The sequence below is a fragment of the Ranitomeya imitator genome, chromosome 2 (genome assembly GCF_032444005.1).
Source record: "Ranitomeya imitator isolate aRanImi1 chromosome 2, aRanImi1.pri, whole genome shotgun sequence".
Taxonomy (NCBI): Eukaryota; Metazoa; Chordata; class Amphibia; order Anura; family Dendrobatidae; genus Ranitomeya; species Ranitomeya imitator.
In genome coordinates, this window is record NC_091283.1 from 376,103,228 (window position 1) to 376,126,147 (window position 22,920).

The 22,920-nt window shown below is 41.5% G+C and overlaps 1 protein-coding gene across 1 annotated transcript in view; it reads left to right on the forward strand.

The window, feature by feature from the left end:
* The window catches only part of LOC138664020 (zinc finger protein 432-like), a 61,695-nt gene extending 39,084 nt beyond the window's left edge, over window positions 1–22,611 (forward strand). Inside the window, exons 9-14 of the mRNA XM_069750423.1 lie at window positions 2,676–2,831; window positions 2,957–3,136; window positions 3,220–3,343; window positions 3,427–3,524; window positions 3,701–3,791; window positions 19,688–22,611. Coding sequence (XP_069606524.1) covers window positions 2,676–2,831; window positions 2,957–3,136; window positions 3,220–3,343; window positions 3,427–3,524; window positions 3,701–3,791; window positions 19,688–21,141 — 2,103 coding nt within the window. The 3' untranslated portion in view covers window positions 21,142–22,611. The remainder of the gene's footprint in view (window positions 1–2,675; window positions 2,832–2,956; window positions 3,137–3,219; window positions 3,344–3,426; window positions 3,525–3,700; window positions 3,792–19,687) is intronic.
* The last annotated feature ends 309 nt before the right edge of the window (window positions 22,612–22,920 follow it).

Here is a 22,920-nt window from a genome sequence, read left to right on the forward strand (position 1 = left end):
GGGGTTAAAGTTAGGGTTTGGATTACATTTACGGTTGGGAATAGGGTTGGGGTTAAGGGTGTGTCAGGGTTAGGGGTGTGTTTAGGGTTACCGTTGAGATTAGGGTTAGGGGTGTGTTTTGATTAGGGTTTCAGTCATAATCGGGGGGTTTCCACTGTTTAGGCACATCAGGGGCTCTCCAAACGCGACATGGCGTCCGATCTCAATTCCAGCTAATTCTGCCTTGAAAAAGTAAAACAGTGCTCCTTCCCATCCGAGCTCTCCCGTGTGCCCAAACAGGGGTTTACCCCAACATATGGGGTATCAGCGTACTCATGACACATTGGACAACAACTTTTGGGGTCCAATTTCTCCTGTTACCCTTGGGAAAATACAAAACTGGGGACTAAAAAATAATTTTTGTGGACAAAAAAAAAAGATTTTTTATTTTCACGGCTCTGCATTATAAACTGTAGTGAAACACTTGGGGGTTCAAAGTTCTCACAACACATCTAGATAAGTTCCTTGGGGGGTCTAGTTTCCAATATGGGGTCACTTGTGGGGGGTTTCTACTGTTTAGGTACATTAGGGGCTCTGCAAACGCAATGTGACGCCTGCAGACCATTCCATCTAAGTCTGCATTCCAAATGGTGCTCCTTCCCTTCTGAGCCCTCCCATGCGCCCAAACGGTAGTTCCCCCCCCCACATATGGGGTATCAGCGTACTCAGGACAAATTGTACAACAACTTTTTGGGGTCCAATTTCTTCTCTTACCCTTGGGAAAATAAAAAATTGGGGCGAAAAGATAATTTATGTGAAAAAATATGATTTTTTATTTTTACGGTTCTGCATTATAAACTTCTGTGAAGCACTTGGTGGGTCAAAGTGCTCACCACACCTCTAGATAAGTTCCTTAGGGGGTCTACTTTCCAAAATGGTGTCACTTGTGGGGGGTTTCAATGTTTAGGCACATCAGGGGGTCTCCAAACGCAACATGGCGTCCCATCTCAATTCCTGTCAATTTTGCATTGAAAAGTCAAATGACGCTCCTTCCCTTCTGAGCTCTCCCATGCGCCCAAACAGTGGTTTACCCCCACATATGGGGTATCAGCGTACTCAGGACAAATTGTACAGCAACTTTTGGGGTCCAATTTCTTCTCTTACCCCTGGGAAAATAAAAAATTGGGGGCGAAAGATAATTTTTGTGAAAAAATATGATTTTTTATTTTTACGGTTCTGCATTATAAACTTCTGTGAAGTACTTGGTGGGTCAAACTGCTCACCACACCTCTAGATAAGTTCCTTAGGTGGTCTACTTTCCAAAATGGTGTCACTTGTGGGGAGTTTCAATGTTTAGGCACATCAGTGGCTCTCCAAACGTAACATGGCGTCCCATCTCAATTCCAGTCAATTTTGCATTGAAAAGTCAAATGGCGCTCCTTCGCTTCCGAGCTCTGTCATGCGCCCAAACAGTGGTTTACCCCCACATATGGGGTATCGGTGTACTCAGGACAAATTGTACAACAACTTTTGGGGTCCATTTTCTCATGTTACTCTTGGTAAAATAAAACAAATTGGAGCTGAAGTAAATTTTTTGTGAAAAAAAGTTAAATGTTGATTTTTATTTAAACATTCCAAAAATTCAAATAAACGCAGGTAATATCAAATAAATTTTACCATTATCATGAAGTACAATATGTCACGCGAAAACAGTGTCAGAATCACTGGGATCCGTTGAAGCGTTCCAGAGTTATAACCTCATAAATGGACAGTGGTCAGAATTGTAAAAATTGGCCCGGTCATTAACGTGCAAACCACCCTTGGGTGTAAAGGGGTTAAAGGGACCAAGACCAATGAAAATTAAGGAGGGAGGTGCAAAAGAGGAAAAGGGGGGAGGAGGTACAAAAAGTGATAAATAAACAGTAAGATGGTATACACAAAATGCAACTATGCTATAAAATATTAAAAATATTAAAAACCAAAATAGATATAAATATATAGAGACCACTATATTCTTTTTATTTGCATTGCTGCTCCCTCCTTGAGGGACCGTGGTGGGAACTGCAGTTACTCTTCAGCACTCCAGGAACTTCCATCACGTGACCGGCTGGTCATTGATCAGGTGGGACGCAGTATTCGGAGTCTCCTGCACGCCGGCACATCTCTGGACTTCAACAGTCCATCATTGCCCTGTGCCTTCCGTGTGGAGGTCTGTGAGCTGCCGTTCATCTGTCGGACAGGATTGGGAATCCTTTTGAGCCATTCCACATTGTTATGCTTGTTCAGCATAACTGTCTGCAGTGACCTTTCTGCATTCTTTTCCCGGCTGATACCACTCATGTGCGCTCCTCTCTCTCTTTGTTTCTAAATTGGGTAAGCGACTTCAGAATCAGAAAAACTATACTACATTTCTAATTGGAGGTATTTGCTAATATTATTATTATTACATCTACATGTTGGGACTGGATCTCGGAGATGGGAATACACCTTTATTTAAATGAAGCTGGCAAATTTGAATTTCTTACTATCGGCTCTTTTCAATAAAGCAGTTTCCACTTGGAAACCATTTTCAATAAGCACACATGAAATACTCCTAACTACTAATAAGCATCTACATGTTATATCTCCTCATAAATTTCCGCTTATTGTCTCAAGTAATTGTTTATGGTGTTGCATCGTCATCTTCTCCCATTCAGGTCCCTACAATATCGGATCCTATCAGTGGAGATCTTCTATATAAGAGAATTTTCCTGGTGGATAATGACAGGAACAAGATGGATAGTGACAGGAACAAGATGGAAGAGAGATTATTACCCCTCACCCTAGAGATCCTCTTCCGGCTTACTGGACAGGTGTGAGATTCTGATGACGTCACATTATATCATTGTTATCTATGGAAATATCGGAGATAACTGGAAAGGTGAGGTCTCTGGAAATGTCTGTAGTGAGATTTATTAAAGTGTCTCTCCATAACCAGGACTACACAGTAGTGAAGAAGACCTCTAGTGAGCGCTGTCAGACCCCTGTGTCTGAGGGATGGGGAAGACTCATAAGCCCAATCACGGGGCCTCCACCTCAGTCCTTGATACATGAAGACATCAATGACCAGAAGATCCTAGAATTCACATACAAGATGATTGATCTGCTTACTGGAGAGGTGACAGTGCTGGGAATGTTGAGACATTATACAATAACTCTATGCAGGGATCTGGGGGATGATGGTGTCATTGTATGTGTTAGATTCCTATGAGATGTCAGGATGTCGCCGTCTTTTTCTCCTTGGAGGAGTTGGAATATCTAGAAAGACACAAAAATCTGTACAAGGATGTCATGATGGAGGTTCCCCAGCCCCTCACATCACCAGGTAATAGACAGAACTAAATACATAAGGCTTATAATTATGCCTATGTAAAGAATGAATTCAGTCTCTGTATGTGTTTCCTCCAGTTCTATCCAGTAAGAGGAAAACGCCAGAGAGATATCAAAATCCTCTTCTGCTACAGGACTGTAAACAAGAAAATCCCAATGTTCCTCAGGATCATCAGGTAAATAGAGAGAAGGTGTCATGAAATTCCCCCTATGAAGTGTAGAAGGATGTGAAGGTCTTGTTTTATCCTCCAGTATTATATGTTTTACACTTGGGTAATGAGAACAGTGTAGATTGTAGGATTAGAGCTGATCATCGATGTGACTTCCCCTCTGTCTGTGACTTTTGTTACAGGGTGAAGATCTGAACAATTTTACTACTACAGAGACATATGTAATAAGTGATGTGCAGTGTAAAGAGGAGATTCCTACAGATGATGACTCAGGTGAGTAGGAACCACTAAATGTAGAAGTGTGGAGGAGAGAAGGTCATTGGAGAACTTGAGAATATCTGTGAGAGGATAACGAGAGGTTAGCTTGGAGATTTATGTAGTAGACAGATTATGGACCGCCTTTTAAAGTCTACGTTAGTAGTTTAAACTGAATTCTTGGGAATTTGAAGCTGATGAAGGGATTTATAGAGGGGAGAATTGGAGAAGTAGCAAGGAGAGAGGTGGATTAAGCGAGTAGCAGAGTTAAGAACAGACTGGAGAGGTGCAATAGTGTTAGCTGAGATGCCACAGAGGAGGATATTGCAGTAGTCGAAGCGTGAAAGGATGAGGTCATGCACTAACATTGTAGTATATTCAGGGTTAAGAAAAGGACAAAATATTTTTCAATTAGATGTGGCGATAAGTGATAAACGATTGGATTTGCGATTTTACGGACAAGGCAGAGTTAATGGTTACTTCGAGGCAGTGGACTTCTGGAACAGGGGAAAGCTTGATTTTGTTTATTGTGATAGATTGATCTGGTAAGGAAGTTGAGTGGAATGAAGGAAAGATGGTGAGTTTGGTTTTGTTCACATTAAGCTTTAGGAAGCGTGATGAGAAGAAGGAGGATGTGGCTGAGAGACACTCTGGGACTCTGGACAGCAGATAGGTGATATCTGAGCTAGAGAGGTTGATCTGAGTGTCATCAGCAGATAGATATTACTGGAAGCCATAGGACTTTTAGTTGTCCCAGGTGAAAAGTATAGGCAGAGAAGAACAGGGGTCCAAGGACATAGCCTTGAGGGACACTGACAAAAATAGGGTAGGATGAGAAGTTCGTATAGAAATAGGAGACACTAAATTTGTGTTGGGGAGGTATGAGGAGATCCAGGAAAGGTCAAGGTCTTTGATGCCAAGGAAAGAGTGTGTAGTAAGAGGGAGTGGTCGACTGTGTCGAAGGCAGAGTACAGGTCTAGAAGGAGTATAGAGAATTGTCTGTTAGCTTTGGCAGTGAGTAAGACATTAGTAACTTTGTTTAAGGCAGTTTTGGTGAAGTGGAGGAGACGGAATCCAGATTGTAGTTTTTCAAAGAGTGAGTTGGGAGGAAAGTTTGTTGTGTATATGCTATTCGAGGAGTTTCACAAGCAACGATATGAGGCACTAGCTGAATGAAGAGGATGGGTGTGACTGTTGCATGTTTGAAAGCAGACGGGAAAGTACCAGAAGTTAATGATAGGTTGAAGAGATAGGTTAAGGCTGAGATAAGTGTGGGGGCGAGGTTAGGGAGGAGCTAGGATGGGATGGGTTTCAGTTCACAAGTGGTGAGCCGCAATTTGGAGAGAAGATGAGTATGCTTACCTTCAGTGATAGTGGGTCGGTAAGTTTTGGGGGAAGGACATTTGTCTGTTATGTGGAGGGGTTGTGATGGTTGAGCAGTAAAGACTTTGCAAAAGTAAAGTTTTCTGCAGAAATGAGGGAGGTTGGAGGGGCAATGGTTGGAGAAAGGGGAAATTAAAAATGTTGAATGTTTGGGATTATGTTTGGGGTTATGGGATTTAGAAGATTTGATGGTTGCAAAGTCGTCCTATTTAGCTGAGGTGAGGGCTGACTTGAATGTGAAAGTTTTAGCTGGAAAGAGGTGGAAAAAACAGAAAATGCAAAATCTAGGTGAAGTGGTCTATATGGTAATGGACAGTCCCATATCCATTCTGGCCAGTTGGAGGTAGAGTGGATATGGATAGTGTGCGCTTCAAAAGAAGGGAGGATATGGTAGGGTAGAGGTGGGATTGAGTTGAAGGTGCAAGGCGTGCGGTTGAAGTGAAGGCCACAGTAACACAGCGCATCAGGGGAGGCTGTGTCATATGGTGTTGTCCATGTTTTTGTGATGCCCAGGAAGGATAGGTTGCGAGAGGTAAACAGGTTGTGAATGACATTGAGTTTATCGCTGATGGAACGAGTGTTCCATAGTGCTCCAGATAGAGGAAGCGGTGGAGTTGGAGATTAAGTGAATGGGTTTTCTGTTGGAGAAGTTGCTATAGTTTCTTGTAGATGGGAAATGATAGTAGGGAGAAATAATGGGGGTATTAGCTGTGGAGGTCCAGGATTGGGAGACATATTGCCAGCAGTGAGGAGAAGCAAAAGAGAGCAAACAAGTGGGAGAAGAAGAGTAACCAGCTTGTTATGTGTTTTAGAAGGAGGGATCAGAGGTTCAGGAGCGGGTCTGCGGATGAGGTTAGGTATGGAGATAAAAAGGAAGGAGAAATAAATATTTGATTGGTGGGTTTTAGGATTTGGGGATAGCAAAGGAAACTAAGGATTAGTGGAACAATAACTGTAAGGGCATATGTAAGTATGGTGAAAATAACTTGTGGGAAGATGAAAAGACAGATAAAGTTGTTAAACTGTGGTAGCTTTTACCTTCTGGTCACTTCTAGTACATTTCTGGTGTATTTCTAATGTGCACTTAAAGGCTACACTTTAAGGAGCTGCACAAATAGACCAAAATATTTGGATCTGTTCATAACATTGATCCCAAGGAGATTTGAGGGAAATAATCTTTTTGGTTGAACCTTTCTGATACTGGCTGGGCAACCTCAAAGAGTCATCATGCAATAACATTTTTTCACTTAGTACTGTAGTCAGGGTTACTAGTAAGGAACCACCTCCCTAGCTGATTCACCCTATAATGTTGGTAAATTGACTGTGCAGTTTCAAATATACAGGTGCATCTCACAAAATTAGAATATCGTCAAAAACACGGGTATTACTTACCTGGTATTGTGTTTTTTCATGACCGATAACGGCACCACAAGAGAGGGGATTCTCCCTTCAAGGACAGGAAACCTTCAAGATAAAAAGGGCGGCTCCTCTCTCCGCATCACTTGTTTTACAGAGCATTAGAGGAACTCCGCAGATTAGTGTACATTCCAAATAATACATCCATTTATTCTTTATATTTCTAGCTACCAGCACCCAAGGGAGGGAATATAAGTGTGCAGTCATGGCTGGTTTTCTTTTCTTATTCAAAATTTTGATGTAAGGGGGAGTCGGGAGGACCATATACATATTAGACTGCCATCAGATCCCAATAAAATTGGTGGGCTTGGCTGACTGTAGCCTTACATATATCAGGGACCTTAAAAGGGTTGTCCCATAAAACAAAATACATTTTAATGAATAGATTTTGGAATAATAATAATTTCGACAATTGGATGTGTTAAAAAAATGGTCCTGTACGGAGATAATCTTATAAATGTGACCCTGCTGTGTACTATGTAATGGCTGTGTCTGACCGTACAGGAATAAGGTCGGACATACTGCAGCTCCTGGGTAAGCGAGTATACAAACGACACGTGGTAGCAGCAGGACTAGTGACTTGGTGACTATTGGATCTTAAGACCAGCTATAGATGGGTAGTTGCGAATTGCCACTGTTAAGTGTTCCATAGTCAAAACATATAGTAATGGGGACAATGGACACCCCTGTCTTGTGCCGTTTCGTATATAGAAAGGATTCGACAGCGAGCCATTTACTTTAGCCTGAGCAGAAGGGGATTCGTAAAGGGCCATAATACTCCACAGTGCCTTCCTTTGTAGTCCAATGCCTTCAAGCGTTTGACACATAAATTCCCATCCTACTCTATCGAATGCTTTTTCTGCATCTATCGACAGAATACACATAGGGTCACCTCTTCTATTGGCTCGGTCGATCAGGGAAATGGATCTAATGGTGTTATCCCTTGCCTCCCTTCCAGGAATAAAACCCACTTGATCCTGGTTAATCAGGTGGGGCAAGAGGCAACTAAGTCTCTTTGAGATAATTTTGGCGTAATTTTTACATCTATATTTATAAGTGAGATAGGGCGATAATTGCTACACAGTGACGGATCCTTGTCCGGCTTTGGGATAACTGTAATATGGGCAGTTAGGGCTTGAGGGGGAAAGGAACCTCCTGAGGAAATAAAGTTGCACGTTGATAAGAATGGAGTGCATAGCAGATCCGAGAATTGCTTAAAGAAGCCTGCTGTGTAACTGTCAGGGCCTGGACTTTTACCTAATTTCAAGTCCCGAACCACAGAGGTGACCTCATCTAACGAAATATCATTCTCAAGATCAGCTAAGATCTCCTCAGAGACTGTAGGCAATTTGTTCAGTTGGATATAAGATTTAATTTTTTCTTGAAATGAGTGGACGGGAAGGTCTTTGAATTGGCCATTTATATTATAGAGAGATCTATAGTAGTCATTGAAGCTAGATAAAATGTCCTTGGGGCTATGAACATTCTTGCCCTTGGCATTTTTAATGTGTGAAAGAAATGTATGTGGGCCTCGTGGATGTAAGGCTCTCGCTAGGAGTTTTCCACTTTTGTTCCCTAGATGATAAAAACGGCTTCTGACTCTTTCTCTATAACAACGAGATTTCTGATCTAAGATAGTAAGTAGTTTCTGTCTAGCGGTGGACAAACTTGACAAAGTGAGTGGGGAAAGGTCCTGTTTGTGTTGTGTCTCAAGTTTGTGAATCTGTGAGGATAGATCCGCTATGGTTGCTAAGCGTTCTTTCTTAAGACAGGCTCCCTGTGAGACACCCCGTAACACACTCTTCAGGGCTTCTCATTGCATTGAGGGGGACGTTGGGTCATCAGCATGGTCCGCCCCAAAGCCCTCAATAGAACGTATCACCTCTGATACACAAATCGGATCCTGTAATAGGCTGTCCTTAAGCTGCCAGGAAAAACTAGATCTCACAGAAGGATCTAAGTGTATGAAAAAATAAATGGGCGCATGGTCAGTCCACAACCTCAAAATCTAGCAAACAATGGGAGACCAAAAAATAATCGATTCTACTTAAGTAGAATGTATTTGAGAATAAAAACTATAATCTTTCGTGCCCGGTTGTAAGTCATGCATCTGTTTCTTCACTTTTTTGATGGAGGATAATGGGTAAGAGGTCCCGCCCGACGAAACATAGTAACATAGTAGCATAGTTAGTAAGGCCGAAAAAAGACATTTGTCCATCCAGTTCAGCCTATATTCCATCATAATAAATCCCCAGATCTACGTCCTTCTACAGAACCTAATTGTATGATACAATATTGTTCTGCTCCAGGAAGACATCCAGGCCTCTCTTGAACCCCTCGACTGAGTTCGCCATCACCACCTCCTCAGGCAAGCAATTCCAGATTCTCACTGCCCTAACAGTAAAGAATCCTCTTCTATGTTGGTGGAAAAACCTTCTCTCCTCCAGACGCAAAGAATGCCCCCTTGTGCCCGTCACCTTCCTTGGTATAAACAGATCCTCAGCGAGATATTTGTATTGTCCCCTTATATACTTATACATGGTTATTAGATCGCCCCTCAGTCGTCTTTTTTCTAGACTAAATAATCCTAATTTCGCTAATCTATCTGGGTATTGTAGTTCTCCCATCCCCTTTATTAATTTTGTTGCCCTCCTTTGTACTCTCTCTAGTTCCATTATATCCTTCCTGAGCACCGGTGCCCAAAACTGGACACAGTACTCCATGTGCGGTCTAACTAGGGATTTGTACAGAGGCAGTATAATGCTCTCATCATGTGTATCCAGACCTCTTTTAATGCACCCCATGATCCTGTTTGCCTTGGCAGCTGCTGCCTGGCACTGGCTGCTCCAGGTAAGTTTATCATTAACTAGGATCCCCAAGTCCTTCTCCCTGTCAGATTTACCCAGTGGTTTCCCATTCAGTGTGTAATGGTGACATTGATTCCTTCTTCCCATGTGTATAACCTTACATTTATCATTGTTAAACCTCATCTGCCACCTTTCAGCCCAAGTTTCCAACTTATCCAGATCCATCTGTAGCAGAATACTATCTTCTCTTGTATTAACTGCTTTACATAGTTTTGTATCATCTGCAAATATCGATATTTTACTGTGTAAACCTTCTACCAGATCATTAATGAATATGTTGAAGAGAACAGGTCCCAATACTGACCCCTGCGGTACCCCACTGGTCACAGCGACCCAGTTAGAGACTATACCATTTATAACCACCCTCTGCTTTCTATCACTAAGCCAGTTACTAACCCATTTACACACAATTTCCCCCAGACAAAGCATTCTCATTTTGTGTACCAACCTCTTGTGCGGCACGGTATCAAACGCTTTGGAAAAATCGAGATATACCACGTCCAATGACTCACCGTGGTCCAGCCTATAGCTTACCTCTTCATAAAAACTGATTAGATTGGTTTGACAGGAGCGATTTCTCATAAACCCATGCTGATATGGAGTTAAACAGTTATTCTCATTGAGATAATCCAGAATAACATCCCTCAGAAACCCTTCAAATATTTTACCAACAATAGAGGTTAGACTTACTGGCCTATAATTTCCAGGTTCACTTTTAGAGCCCTTTTTGAATATTGGCACCACATTTGCTATGCGCCAATCCTGCGGAACAGACCCTGTCGCTATAGAGTCCCTAAAAATAAGAAATAATGGTTTATCTATTACATTACTTAGTTCTCTTAGTACTCGTGGGTGTATGCCATCCGGACCCGGAGATTTATCTATTTTAATCTTATTTAGCCGGTTTCGCACCTCTTCTTGGGTTAGATTGGTGACCCTTAATATAGGGTTTTCATTGTTTCTTGGGATTTCACCTAGCATTTCATTTTCCACCGTGAATACCGTGGAGAAGAAGGTGTTTAATATGTTAGCCTTTTCCTCGTCATCTACAACCATTCTTTCCTCACTATTTTTTAAGGGGCCTACATTTTCAGTTTTTATTCTTTTACTATTGATATAGTTGAAGAACAGTTTGGGATTAGTTTTACTCTCCTTAGCAATGTGCTTCTCTGTTTCCTTTTTGGCAGCTTTAATTAGTTTTTTAGATAAAGTATTTTTCTCCCTATAGTTTTTTAGAGCTTCAATGGTGCCATCCTGCTTTAGTAGTGCAAATGCTTTCTTTTTACTGTTAATTGCCTGTCTTACTTCTTTGTTTAGCCACATTGGGTTTTTCCTATTTCTAGTCCTTTTATTCCCACAAGGTATAAACCGCTTACACTGCCTATTTAGGATGTTCTTAAACATTTCCCATTTATTATCTGTATTCTTATTTCTGAGGATATTGTCCCAGTCTACCAGATTAAGGGCATCTCTAAGCTGGTCAAACTTTGCCTTCCTAAAGTTCAGTGTTTTTGTGACTCCCTGACAAGTCCCCCTAGTGAAAGACAGGTGAAACTGTACAATATTGTGGTCGCTATTTCCTAGATGCCCGACCACCTGCAGATTTGTTATTCAGTCAGGTCTATTAGATAGTATTAGGTCTAAAAGTGCTGCTCCTCTGGTTGGATTCTGCACCAATTGTGAAAGATAATTTTTCTTGGTTATTAGCAGAAACCTGTTGCCTTTATGGGTTTCACAGGTTTCTGTTTCCCAGTTAATATCCGGGTAGTTAAAGTCCCCCATAACCAGGACCTCATTATGGGTTGCAGCTTCATCTATCTGCTTTAGAAGTAGACTTTCCATGGTTTCTGTTATATTTGGGGGTTTGTAACAGACCCCAATGAGAATTTTGTTACCATTTTTCCCTCCATGAATTTCGACCCATATGGACTCGACATCCTCATTTCCTACGCTAATATCCTCCCTTAAAGTGGACTTCAGACAAGACTTTACATAGAGACAAACCCCTCCTCCTCTCCGATTTTTACGATCCTTTCTAAACAGACTGTAACCCTGTAAGTTAACTGCCCAGTCATAGCTTTCATCTAACCATGTCTCGGTTATTCCCACTATGTCAAAGTTACCTGTAGATATTTCTGCTTCTAGTTCTTCCATCTTGTTTGTCAGGCTTCTGGCGTTTGCGAGCATGCAGTTTAGAGGATTTTGTTTTGTTCCAATCTCCTCGCTGTGGATTGTTTTAGAAATGTTCTTACCTCCCTTCTGAGTATGTTTTCCTGGATCTTCTTTGTTCAAGTCTAATGTTTTTCTTCCCGTCCCCTCTTCTTCTAGTTTAACGCCCTCCTGATGAGTGTAGCGAGTCTTCTGGCGAATGTGTGTTTCCCAGGTTTGTTGAGGTGTAGTCCGTCTCTGGCGAGGAGTCCATCGTACAAGTAATTCACACCGTGGTCCAGGAATCCGAATCCTTGTTGTCTGCACCATCGTCTTAGCCAGTTGTTTGCATCAAGGATCCTGTTCCATCTCCTGGTGCCATGCCCGTCTACTGGAAGGATAGAAGAAAAAACTACCTGTGCATCCAGTTCCTTTACTTTCTTCCCCAACTCTTCAAAGTCTTTGCAGATTGTCGGTAGGTCCTTCCTTGCCGTGTCATTGGTGCCAACATGTATCAGAAGAAATGGGTGGACGTCCTTGGAGTTGAAGAGCTTTGGTATCCTATCAGTCACATCCTTGATCATCGCACCTGGAAGGCAGCATACTTCTCTTGCAGTTATGTCCGGTCTGCAGATGGCTGCTTCTGTGCCTCTCAGTAGTGAGTCTCCCACCACCACCACTCTTCGTTGCTTCTTGGCTGTACTTTTTGCTGTCACTTGTTGCTGTGTGCCATTTTCTTTTTTGCTTGCTGGTATTGCTTCATCCTTAGGTGTGCCATCTTCATCCTCTACAAAGATTTGATATCGGTTCTTCAGTTGTGTGGTTGGTGATTTCTCCATGAAATCAACCAGGGGATTCATTGGGAGGTTAAAGTCACCCCCGAGAACTATGAGTAGTGCACCTGCAAATTTTTCTAGGAGTCGCTTGCATATGTAGCCAAGTATCTGCTGGCCCTGACTGGGAAAATAAACATTTGCCAAGATATGTATACGCGATCCCCATGCCACCTTCAAGAAAATATATCATCTGTCCGTGTCGATTAAAGAATCAAAAACCTCGGGTATAAAGGATTTATGGAAGCCTATAGATACTCCTTTAGATTTAGAATAAGGATTTGTACTATGGAACCATTTTGGGTAATGATGGGATGTACAATTAGGTGTCACTCCGGTCTTAAAGTGTGTCTCCTGGAACATTAAAATTGAGATGTGTTGTTTATGGTTAGAGTACAAGATCTGTCTCCTTTTCTCGGGTATATTTAACCCTTTAACATTATGGGAGCATAGTTTAATTCCAGTCATGTCTAGAGTAAATTTTAAAGAATTGGTAATATGGACATTGGGACCAGATCCTGGGTGAATTTTTGTGTGGTTTTTGGGTTGGGGATAGGTCAGGTGGTTGGAGGAAGGAGGATGGGGAAAAGAAAAGAAGGAAAACAAAAGAAAATTGAAAATAGTAGAGAAAGGCTAAATGTGTGGTGAATGGATACCTAGAGTAAGAAATCATAGTGTGGTTGTATGGCGGGAGACCACCAAATATAACAATCGGGGTGGGAAGAAGCCGAAGGAGAGAACTAGTCTCTATTTGTCACCCCCACAACCTAAGCAATAAAATGTTATAACAAATTTATCTGGGAGTTGGGGAGAGTGTGGCCAATCAGGAAGATTAGTCATCGGCAGTTCAAAAGTACCCAGAAGTTTGGTCAGGTCTCCCAGGTTACGGAAAGTGGCGGTTTTCCCTCCTTTAAAGGTTATCAGTTGGAATGGAAATCCCCACTTGTATGTAATGTCTCTTTCTTTAAGGAGAGATAATAAGGGTTGTAACGCCCTCCTGAGCTGTAGTGTATGCCTAGATAAGTCTGAGAGTAATAAAATCTGCGTTCCACAGTAGTTGATAGTACCCCTCTGTCTGGTGGCTGACATGATGGCCTCCTGGACTTTATAATACTGTACTCTGCAAATACCATCTCTAGGTCTTGATTCTGATGACGGCTTAGGTCCAAGAGATCTGTTTATGCGGTCAAACTCTATTGAACCCCCCTCCTCGTCGTTTAACAAGTCAAGGAACAGTTTTTGTACTGTGGAATCTAGGTCAGATGGGCTTACCGACTCAGGAAGGCCACGTATTCTGATGTTGTTTCGCCTATTACGGTTTTCTAAGTCCTCCATTCCTGTTACAAGCTCCTCCAATCTCAGAGCGTGGCTAGTAATGACCTCTCTGTGTTTTTTGGTAGTTCTTGTAAAATAATTTCCTGGGACTTTTCCACATCCTCTACTCGAGATGTGAATTCTGATTTGAGAGTTCATTATTATCATCCTCCTCATCAGTTATTCTATCAGGTGAGCCCTGGGAAGCTGACAAATCATGTGGATAGGAACTGTCATTAGAGATCTTAGTAGAAGATTTGGATCTTGTGCTCCTATGCTAGCTATTTGTGTTTAGGAAACGATCCATGTCGCCAGAGTGAGTGTCAGAATCCAGAGGTAGTCCAGTATGTTTTTTGTCTTTGCCCATGTACACCAGTGGGTCTTAATGGCTAATATATGGTTGTGGGGGGGGACCAGTGAGGCAAGAATGTCTACATCATTTATCCAGCCTCTCCAACAGCAAGTGCCTTTCCCCTGTTAGGATTTCAAGCTCAGTAGGGGATATGGCTTGGGATTGTATGAGCTTTGAGCAAGACAGTAGATGCAGCGTTATCATGAGCCAACCGACTCCCAGTGTCTCATGTATCAAAATGGCCGCTGCTGCTACGAGCGTCCTCTCCCTGCACCACCGGCACTCCCACACTCACCGGTTCTTCCCTGTGCTGTGCCGCGGTCTCCCTCCCTGCCTCACGTCCCAGCGCCTGCTCCACAGTTTCAATCTCTGCCGCTGGTAGTCGATCTGTCACGGAGTCTCACAGGGAAGCGGCGATGGCGTCTCTCCCCTAGGATGCTTCAGACGCTGTTCAGCGTCCCTCCTTGACAGGGTCTCTCAGGCTTCAGGTGAGACAAGGTTGAAATCCTTATGTTCTCCAGGCACGAGGGGTATTTTCAGGCGATTAAGTGCGGGTTTGGGGTCCCAAGTTGGGAAAATCTGGGGAGCTCGTGTTAGACACGTCTGCTCAGGTCCCAGCCCCAGAATGCTCAATAATGACATTTTAATGCACTTAAAAATACATTTGGTATCCCTGCAATTGTGACAGACAAGACAATACAGTAAACAAATTACACTGCTCAAAAAAATAAAGGGAACACTAAAATCTCACATCCTAGATATCACTGAATGAAATATTAAAGTTGTAAATCTTTATTCATTACATAGTGGAATGTGTTGAGAACAATAAAACCTAAAAATTATCAACGTAAATCACAACTAATATCCCACGAAGGTCTGGAGTTGGAATGATGCTCAAAAGCAAAGTGGAAAATGAAGTTACAGGCTGATCCAACTTCAGTGGAAATGCCTCAAGACAAAGAAATGATGCTCAGTAGTGTGTGTGGCCTCCGCGTGCCTGTATGACCTCCCTGCAATGCCTGGGTATGCTCCCAATGAGGCGGCGGATGGTCTCCTGAGGGATCTCCTCCCAGACCTGGAATAAAGCATCCACCAACTCCTGGACAGTCTGTGGTGCAACGTGACGTTGGTGGATGGTGCGAGACATGATGTCCCAGATGTGTTCAATCGGATTCAGGTCTGGGGAACCTGCTGGCCAGTCCATAGCTTCAATGCCTTCCTCTTGCAGGAACTGCTGACACACTCCATCCACATGAGGTCTGGCATTGTCCTGCATTAGGAGGAACCCAGGGCCAACCGCACAAGTATATGGTCTCACAACGGGTCTGAGGATCTCATCTCGGTACCTAATGGCAGTCAGGCTACCTCTGGCGAGCACATAGAGGGCTGTGTGGCCCTCCAAAGAAATGCCACCCCACACCATTACTGACCCACTGCCAAACTGGTCATGCTAAAGGATGTTGCAGGCAGCAGATCGCTCTCCACTGCATCTCCAGACTCTGTCACGTGTGATCAGTGTGAACCTGCTTTCATCTGTGAAGAGCACAGGGTGCCAGTGGCAAATTTGCCAATCCTGGTGTTCTGTGGCAAATGCCAAGCGTCCTGCACGGTGTTGGGCTGTGAGCACAACCCCCATCTGTGGAGGTCGGGCACTCAGACCATCCTCATGGAGTCGGTTTCTAACCGTTTGTGCAGACACATGCACATTTATGGCCTGCTGGAGGTAATTTTGCAGGGCTCCGGCAGGACTCCTCCTGTTCCTCCTTGCACAAATCCTGACGTAGCAGTCCTGCTGCTGAGTTGTTGCCCTCCAATGGCCCCCTCCTCATCTCCTGATGTACTGGCCTGTCTCCTGGTAGCGCCTCCAGCCTCTGGACACTACGCTGACAGAAACAGCAAACCTTCTTGCCACAGCTCGCATTGATGTGCCATCCTGGATGAGCTGCACTACCTGAGCCACTTGTGTGGGTTGTAGAGTCCGTCTCATACTACCACGAGTGTGAAAGCATAACTAACAACCAAAAGTGACCAAAACATCAGCCAGAAAGCATTGGTACTGAGATGTGGTCTGTGGTCCCCACCTTCAGAACCACTCCTTTATTGAGTGTGTCTTGATAATTGCCAATAATTTCCATCTGTTGTCTATTCCATTTGCACAACAGCATGTGAAGTTGATTGTCAGACAGTGTTGCTTCCTAAGTGGACAGTTTGATTTCATAGAAGTTTGATTTACTTGGAGTTATATTCTGTAGTTTGTGTTCCCTTTATTTATTTTTAGCAGTGTATTTACGGTAATAAATACCTAGCGTAAAAACTGGCATGATTGATTTTGCTTCCTCATGAAACCCATGAAAATGTAATAAAAATGTGATTGGGTTTACATGTATGAATTTTTATCTACGTGTTTTCTTCAGGTGTCCACACCTCACTGTGCAATAAAAATCTTAACTGATTGTTGCATTTTTATTGCATTTTTTATGCCTTTCTCACTCTTACTTAATGGTTTTTTTTTTATGTAGATTTAAAGCAGAGTTTTTTATTGTTTTTTTTTTTAATAGTTCACAGGGAACACTGAACATATGCAGGAATAAAAGTATTTATGCAACCTGTGAACATGGCCTTACAAACACAAAAAAAGCCCAGGCCTTGTAGAACAGGGATTTCATACTCAAATACACAGAAGGCCAAAATTAAAATAGTAATAAATAGTATACAAAAAAAAGCCCAGACCTTGTAGAACAGGGATTTCGTACTCAAATACACAGAAGGTCAAAATTAAAATAGTAATAAATAGTATAAAGGTCCCCACATAGTGCTCCATACAGTATAAAGAGCCCCATATAGTACTCCATGCAGTATAAAGGGCCCCACATAATGCTCCACACAGTATAAAGGGCCCCACATAATGCTCCATACAGTATAAAGGGTGCCACATAGTGCTCCAAACAGTATAATACACCCAACATTAGAAAAAACGTAGAGGCGGAATGATGGGAGATTGATCAGCTAACGCTTCTTCCTCCATTATTGCTGTCAATTGTATCAGCATATAGTTGAAAGTGCAATGCCAGGAGGTTGCAGGCTAAATATATTCGGAGGACCCGCCCAGCGTTGCTGGCCAAATATACTCATCTGCGGGCCAGAGTTTGACATATGTGTTCTGGAGTGCAGCTATAGAGTCATGGCTGACTGCAACTATAAATGAATGGACAAAAAAATAAAATCATTAGTCCCAATCATTCCGGATACAACAGGACTGTCCTGGATTTGGATCTGAATACCGCTTTCTCAGACATCTGATAAAGGTCACTCCCTGCTACTATGCCTCCTCTGACATCTCCTCTTGCCAGGGTAGATGTTTTTTCTGTTCTGTAAAAATTGGATGGTATGCAACTGTACTATAAATATTTATATATATAGCAGGAGGCAAATATATAGGACCACCATTTAGTAACTGAGATTATGCAAAGGTATGAATGCACCATATCCTAATACTTGTAACAAAAGTAATTAGTAGAAAAAGCTTGATATTCCAGACACCTGTCACGAGGGTGCCACGTCCCCTTGGAAGAGTTAGTTTAGGTTCACATTAGCGTTTCTCTGCACAGCGTATCATCTGCATACGCAAAACGCATGCCAAAACGCATGCAAAGGCATGGTTACGCTGCGTTATTTATCTGCATTAGCTTACGCATGACGCAAAACAAAACGCAGGGTGTTCATGTGTTTGTAGGCGATTTTGCCTGCATTTGTGTTGTTTATACACATATTTACAGGAGGGCGTGTCTTAATGGGCATGTGTCAATCGGTTCCTGGACATGCGCAGTCCGAAGTACACAACGCATGCGTACGCATGTCCTTGCGTACCAATGCGTTCCCATAGACAGTAATGCATTGTTTGGATGCACTCATCTGCAATCATGCTCATGCGCGCAATATGTGATGCCTAAAAAATGCAACATGTTGCGTTTGCCGGACACCGCTGCACACCGCCTGCGTACGCATCCGCATGCGAATGCATGCAAACGCATGCCCCTGCGTACACCATGTTAAAGATATGTACACATGACGCATGTGGATCATACGGTGCGCACACATACGCTAATGTGAACCTGGCCTTAGACAGTCATGTAATGAATTGCAGGTCTTTAGAGATGGTATGATTTGTGTTTCATATTAAATGGATTTTGTTTCTTCTGCTGCTGAACAGCTTAACAACCTATTTTATGCTGACCAGAAACATACAGCTCCAGTTCAGCTGCTTCTGATCTGGTCATTACCACTTCCTATATATACTTATCAGGACCTTCTTGTCTCTGCCGGTGAAAGATTCGTCTTCCTGTGCTGTGTGGTAAAGCTAAGTGTTTGGAGTAGAGTTGTTGTAGAAGTGTTCTGTGGTTTGCTATATTACGTGTGTGTTTATCTCCTGGTCCCTGTTCTCGTTTAGTTTATTCCTCCCTGTCCCTATCCTCATTTTTATTGTTGGTTAGTGCTCACCTATGTACAAGGTCCTCTTAAATTAATACAACTTATTCATCCTGATAGAACCTACTTTATAGTAAAGAACCTTGAGAGCAAGAGTTACCTTTCCTGGAGAATCAGAAATCAGTGTGATAAACCAGGCCTTATGCCAGAAGTGCCTGCACCATCATCGCTTCTGATGTTTGCCGTTTATTGAGATGTGATAATTGACTCGCTGATAGTGTAACCTAATGACCGGTAATGGCATGCCGCCAGCCTCCCATGGCACCACACAATGTCTATTGGATACCCCATGCCGGCTGCTATTCCACACAAATGAGCCTGTCATTCTCTCCAGTGTTTGAAAGTCATAAGTTTGGGAATATATATAGTGAAGTGCTGCAACACATAAAATAGGTAACAAATTGGACTCGGATTAATTAATTTTGGTATCCAAACATGAAACCAGAATGATGTAGATGGTCCGTAATGTGTTAGAGCGAGACATCGGGGTCCACTCACCAGGAGTACATCAAGACCGAGTACTTCAGGGTCCTGTCATAGATGTATTGTCAGGGTTTCTATCACTAAGGTGATTAAAAGTGTTGATAATAATAATAATCTTTATTTTTTATATAGCGCTAACATATTCCGCAGCGCTTTACAGTTTGCACACATTATAAAACACATGATAAAACACAGCTTTTCCTGGCGCTGCATGGTAGCTGAAAGGGTTCTGAAGTCTACCCTAAATTTTAAAGTTTACAGAACAAGAATCGCCACTCAATTAAATCAAATGCTTTGTCGCCATCATGTTACAAAAACGCCCTGGATCTGATATGATAGTGAGTAGAGTTGAGCGAATTTTTCAATATTTGGTTTGGATTGCGTTCGCCGGCGAATATTGTATTTGCAATATTCTCCAAACACCATTGGAGTTAATGGGAGTAGAAAGGAGCAAATATGTTCAGAACCAATCATCTAACATAAATTTGGCACGAATACGGTACCAATATGGCACGATATGACGATCATTTCCGAACATATTTGCTCAACTCTAATAGTGAGTCGCTTGAGGGTTTGTAAAACATCTACGTATATTAAACTTAACTCTTTTAATAAAGATTATGTTTTTGGCAGATTACTGTTCCAGGGCGTTGCAAGGACATCGGATATCTTCAGATTTCAAAGCAAAAGATGGTGGCATAACACAACGTACACATGAAGAGCAAAGCAAAGATCTTTCGTCAGAACATTTTAAACAGGTCGTATCAAAGACTATTAAACAAACTAAAAATCACAAAAGGGTTGATAAAGAACAAGCAGCCCACCCTGTAAAGAAACCATATTCATGTTCAGAATGTGGGAAATGTTTTAGCCAGAAATCAGATCTTGCTAAACATCACAGGATTCACACAGGAGAGAAACCATTTACATGTTCAGAATGTGGGAAATGTTTTAATCTTAAATCAACTCTTATTAAACATGAAAAAATTCATCTAGGGTTGAAGCCGTTTTCATGTTCAGAATGTGGGAAATGTTTTAGCCTGAAATCAGAACTTGTTACACATCAGGGAATTCACACAGGGGAGAAACCATATTCATGCCCAGAATGTGAGAAATGTTTTCATCACAAATCATCTTTTATAAGACATCAGAGAAGTCACACGGATAAACAGGAATTTTCATGTTCAGAATGTGAGTTATGTTTTAGATTCAAATACAAACTGATTATGCATCAGAGAATTCACACAGGTGAAAAACCATTTTCATGTTCAGAATGTGGTAAATGTTTTAGGATTAAAGCCTCTCTTGTTATTCATCAGAGAAATCACACAGGGAAAAGGCCATTTACGTGTTTAGAATGTGGATATTCTTTTCAGCAAAAATCAAAACTTGTTGTACATCAGAGAAGTCACACAGGAGAGAAGCCATATCCATGTTCAGAATGTGAGAAACGTTTCAGCAATAAGTCTGGTCTTGATCTCCATCAGAAAATTCACACAGGGGAGAAGCCATTTTTGTGTTCACAATGTGGAAATAGTTTTAAACTGAAATCAGATGTTATTAGACATCAGAGAAGTCACACAGGGGAAAAACCATTTTCATGTCCAGAATGTGGGAAAAAATTCAGTTTAAAGGCAAATCTTGTTGCGCATCAAAAAATTCACACGGGTGTCGAATTATTTTTAATTTCAGAACATGGGAAATACAGCATTAATTCAAAAATGGCACGAGAGAGAATTCAAGCAAATAAGCTATTTTCATGTTCAGTATGTGGAAAACATTATAGCAGTAAATCATATCTTGTTTTACATCAGCAATCTCACACAGGGTGCAAGCCATTCCCATGTTCGGAATGTGGAAACAGTTTTAACATGAAATCAGATCTTCTTGTGCATCAGAGAATTCACACAGGGGAGAAGCCATTTTCATGTTCAGAATGTGGAAAATGCTTTGCAAAGAAGTCAACTCTTGTTACACATCAGAGAACTCACACAGGGGAGAAGCCATATTCATGCCTTGGATGTGAGAAATGTTTTACTCGGAAAACAAGTCTTGTCAAACATCAAAAAAGAGATGGACATAACTGAAAAAAGTACACAACAGAAACAGTCAAAATAAAGTCATACATAAAGTCATACATGAGAGAGAAAAGTTTGGAACAGACCTGGGCAAATTGCAGCCTATGTGCTACCTCTGTCCCTTTGGCTGTGTCTGCCTGGCCTGGTGACAGGGATAGTCAAAGGATTGAAGAGATCGATTGAACTGATCCATTTTATTGATTTTTGTCAAAATTATAATTTTTTTGTGGCCCCACCCCGACAGCATATTTTTATCGGTGGAAGTGAGTTCCTTATCCATCTTCTGCACATACAGTGGCATGTAAAAGTTTGGGCACCCCTGGTCAAAATTACAGTTATTGTGAATAGTTATGCATGTTGAAGAGGAAATGATCTCTAAAAGGCCTAAAGTTAAAGATGACAATTTTCATTTGTATTTTGATGATAGGTTTTTCACATGGACCAAATGGCCGTGTGAAAAAAAATACATCGCAGCGTGTACTATTTCGTGCCGATTTTCAGAGTCCCTTCTAGTCAAGTCTTCGAGTGTGTAGAAAAAACATCGATCCCATATGGATCACCAGTTTAAAATCCTATTTTCACTAATGAACTGAAATTATTTACATAGAAAACTGTATTTGGTCCTGTAAATTTAATTGACTGGTGATGACATTACAGATGAAAAATCAGCCATTTTCTTTATATGCTCATGTGATCTTAGACTGACCAGTATTAGCTAATCAAAATCATACATGTTATGGCTTTTTATAAAGTGATAAAATTAATATTACACAGAATTCAGTCGATTGGTTTCCAGTCTTTCATGTGAACCCTTGTCTGCAATTACCAATAATTTATATTACCCAAAAAAAGATAACATGCTATACAGCTCTGGCAAAAATTAAGAGACCACCACATCAAAACCCTGTCATGGGCAGCCCAATTTCCAGACCCGAATCCCATTGAAATCCTCTGGAATGTAATCAAGAGAATGATGGATAGTCACAAGCCATGAAACAAAGAAGAACTGCTTAAATGTTTGCGCCAGAAGCAGTGTGAAAGACTGGTGGAAAGCATGCCAAGACGCATGAAAGCTGTGATTAAAAATCATGGTTATTCCACAAAATATTGATTTCTGAACTCATCCTGAGTTAAAACATTAGTATTGTTGTTTTTAAATGATTACGAACTGTTTTTCTTTGTATTATTTGCTGTCTGAAAGCCCTGTGTTTTTTTTTTAATTTTGACCATTTTTCATTGTCAGAAAAAAAAATACAAAAATTATTGAGACATGTCAGAAGTTTATAGAATAAAATAACAATTTACATTTTACTCAAAAATATACATATAAAGAGAAAAATCAGGCAAACTGAACATTTGCAGTGGTCTGTTAATTTTTGCCAGAGCTGTATAAAGCATACTGAATTCAATGGATGTTTCACATTGAGTTAAGTGTCTCAAAACTTGTTAAACAATAATAAATGTTTCCTCCAAAACTTATATGCTTGGATTTTGTCTTTCTTTATCATTTTGAGTTGTCTCACCTTCAGATGTTGACTTCAACATGAAAAGGTGAGCAATGCTGATGACTTTGTGATGGCACATACAGTGGGGAAAAAAGTATTTAGTCAGCCACCAATTGTGCACGTTCTCCCACTTAAAAACATGAGAGAGGCCTCATAGGTAAACCACAACTATGACAGTAAACATGAGAAAACAAATCCAGAAAATCACCTTTTCTGATTTGGCAAGATTTATTTTGCAAAATATGGTGGAAAATAAGTATTTGGTCATTAACAAAAGTTCATT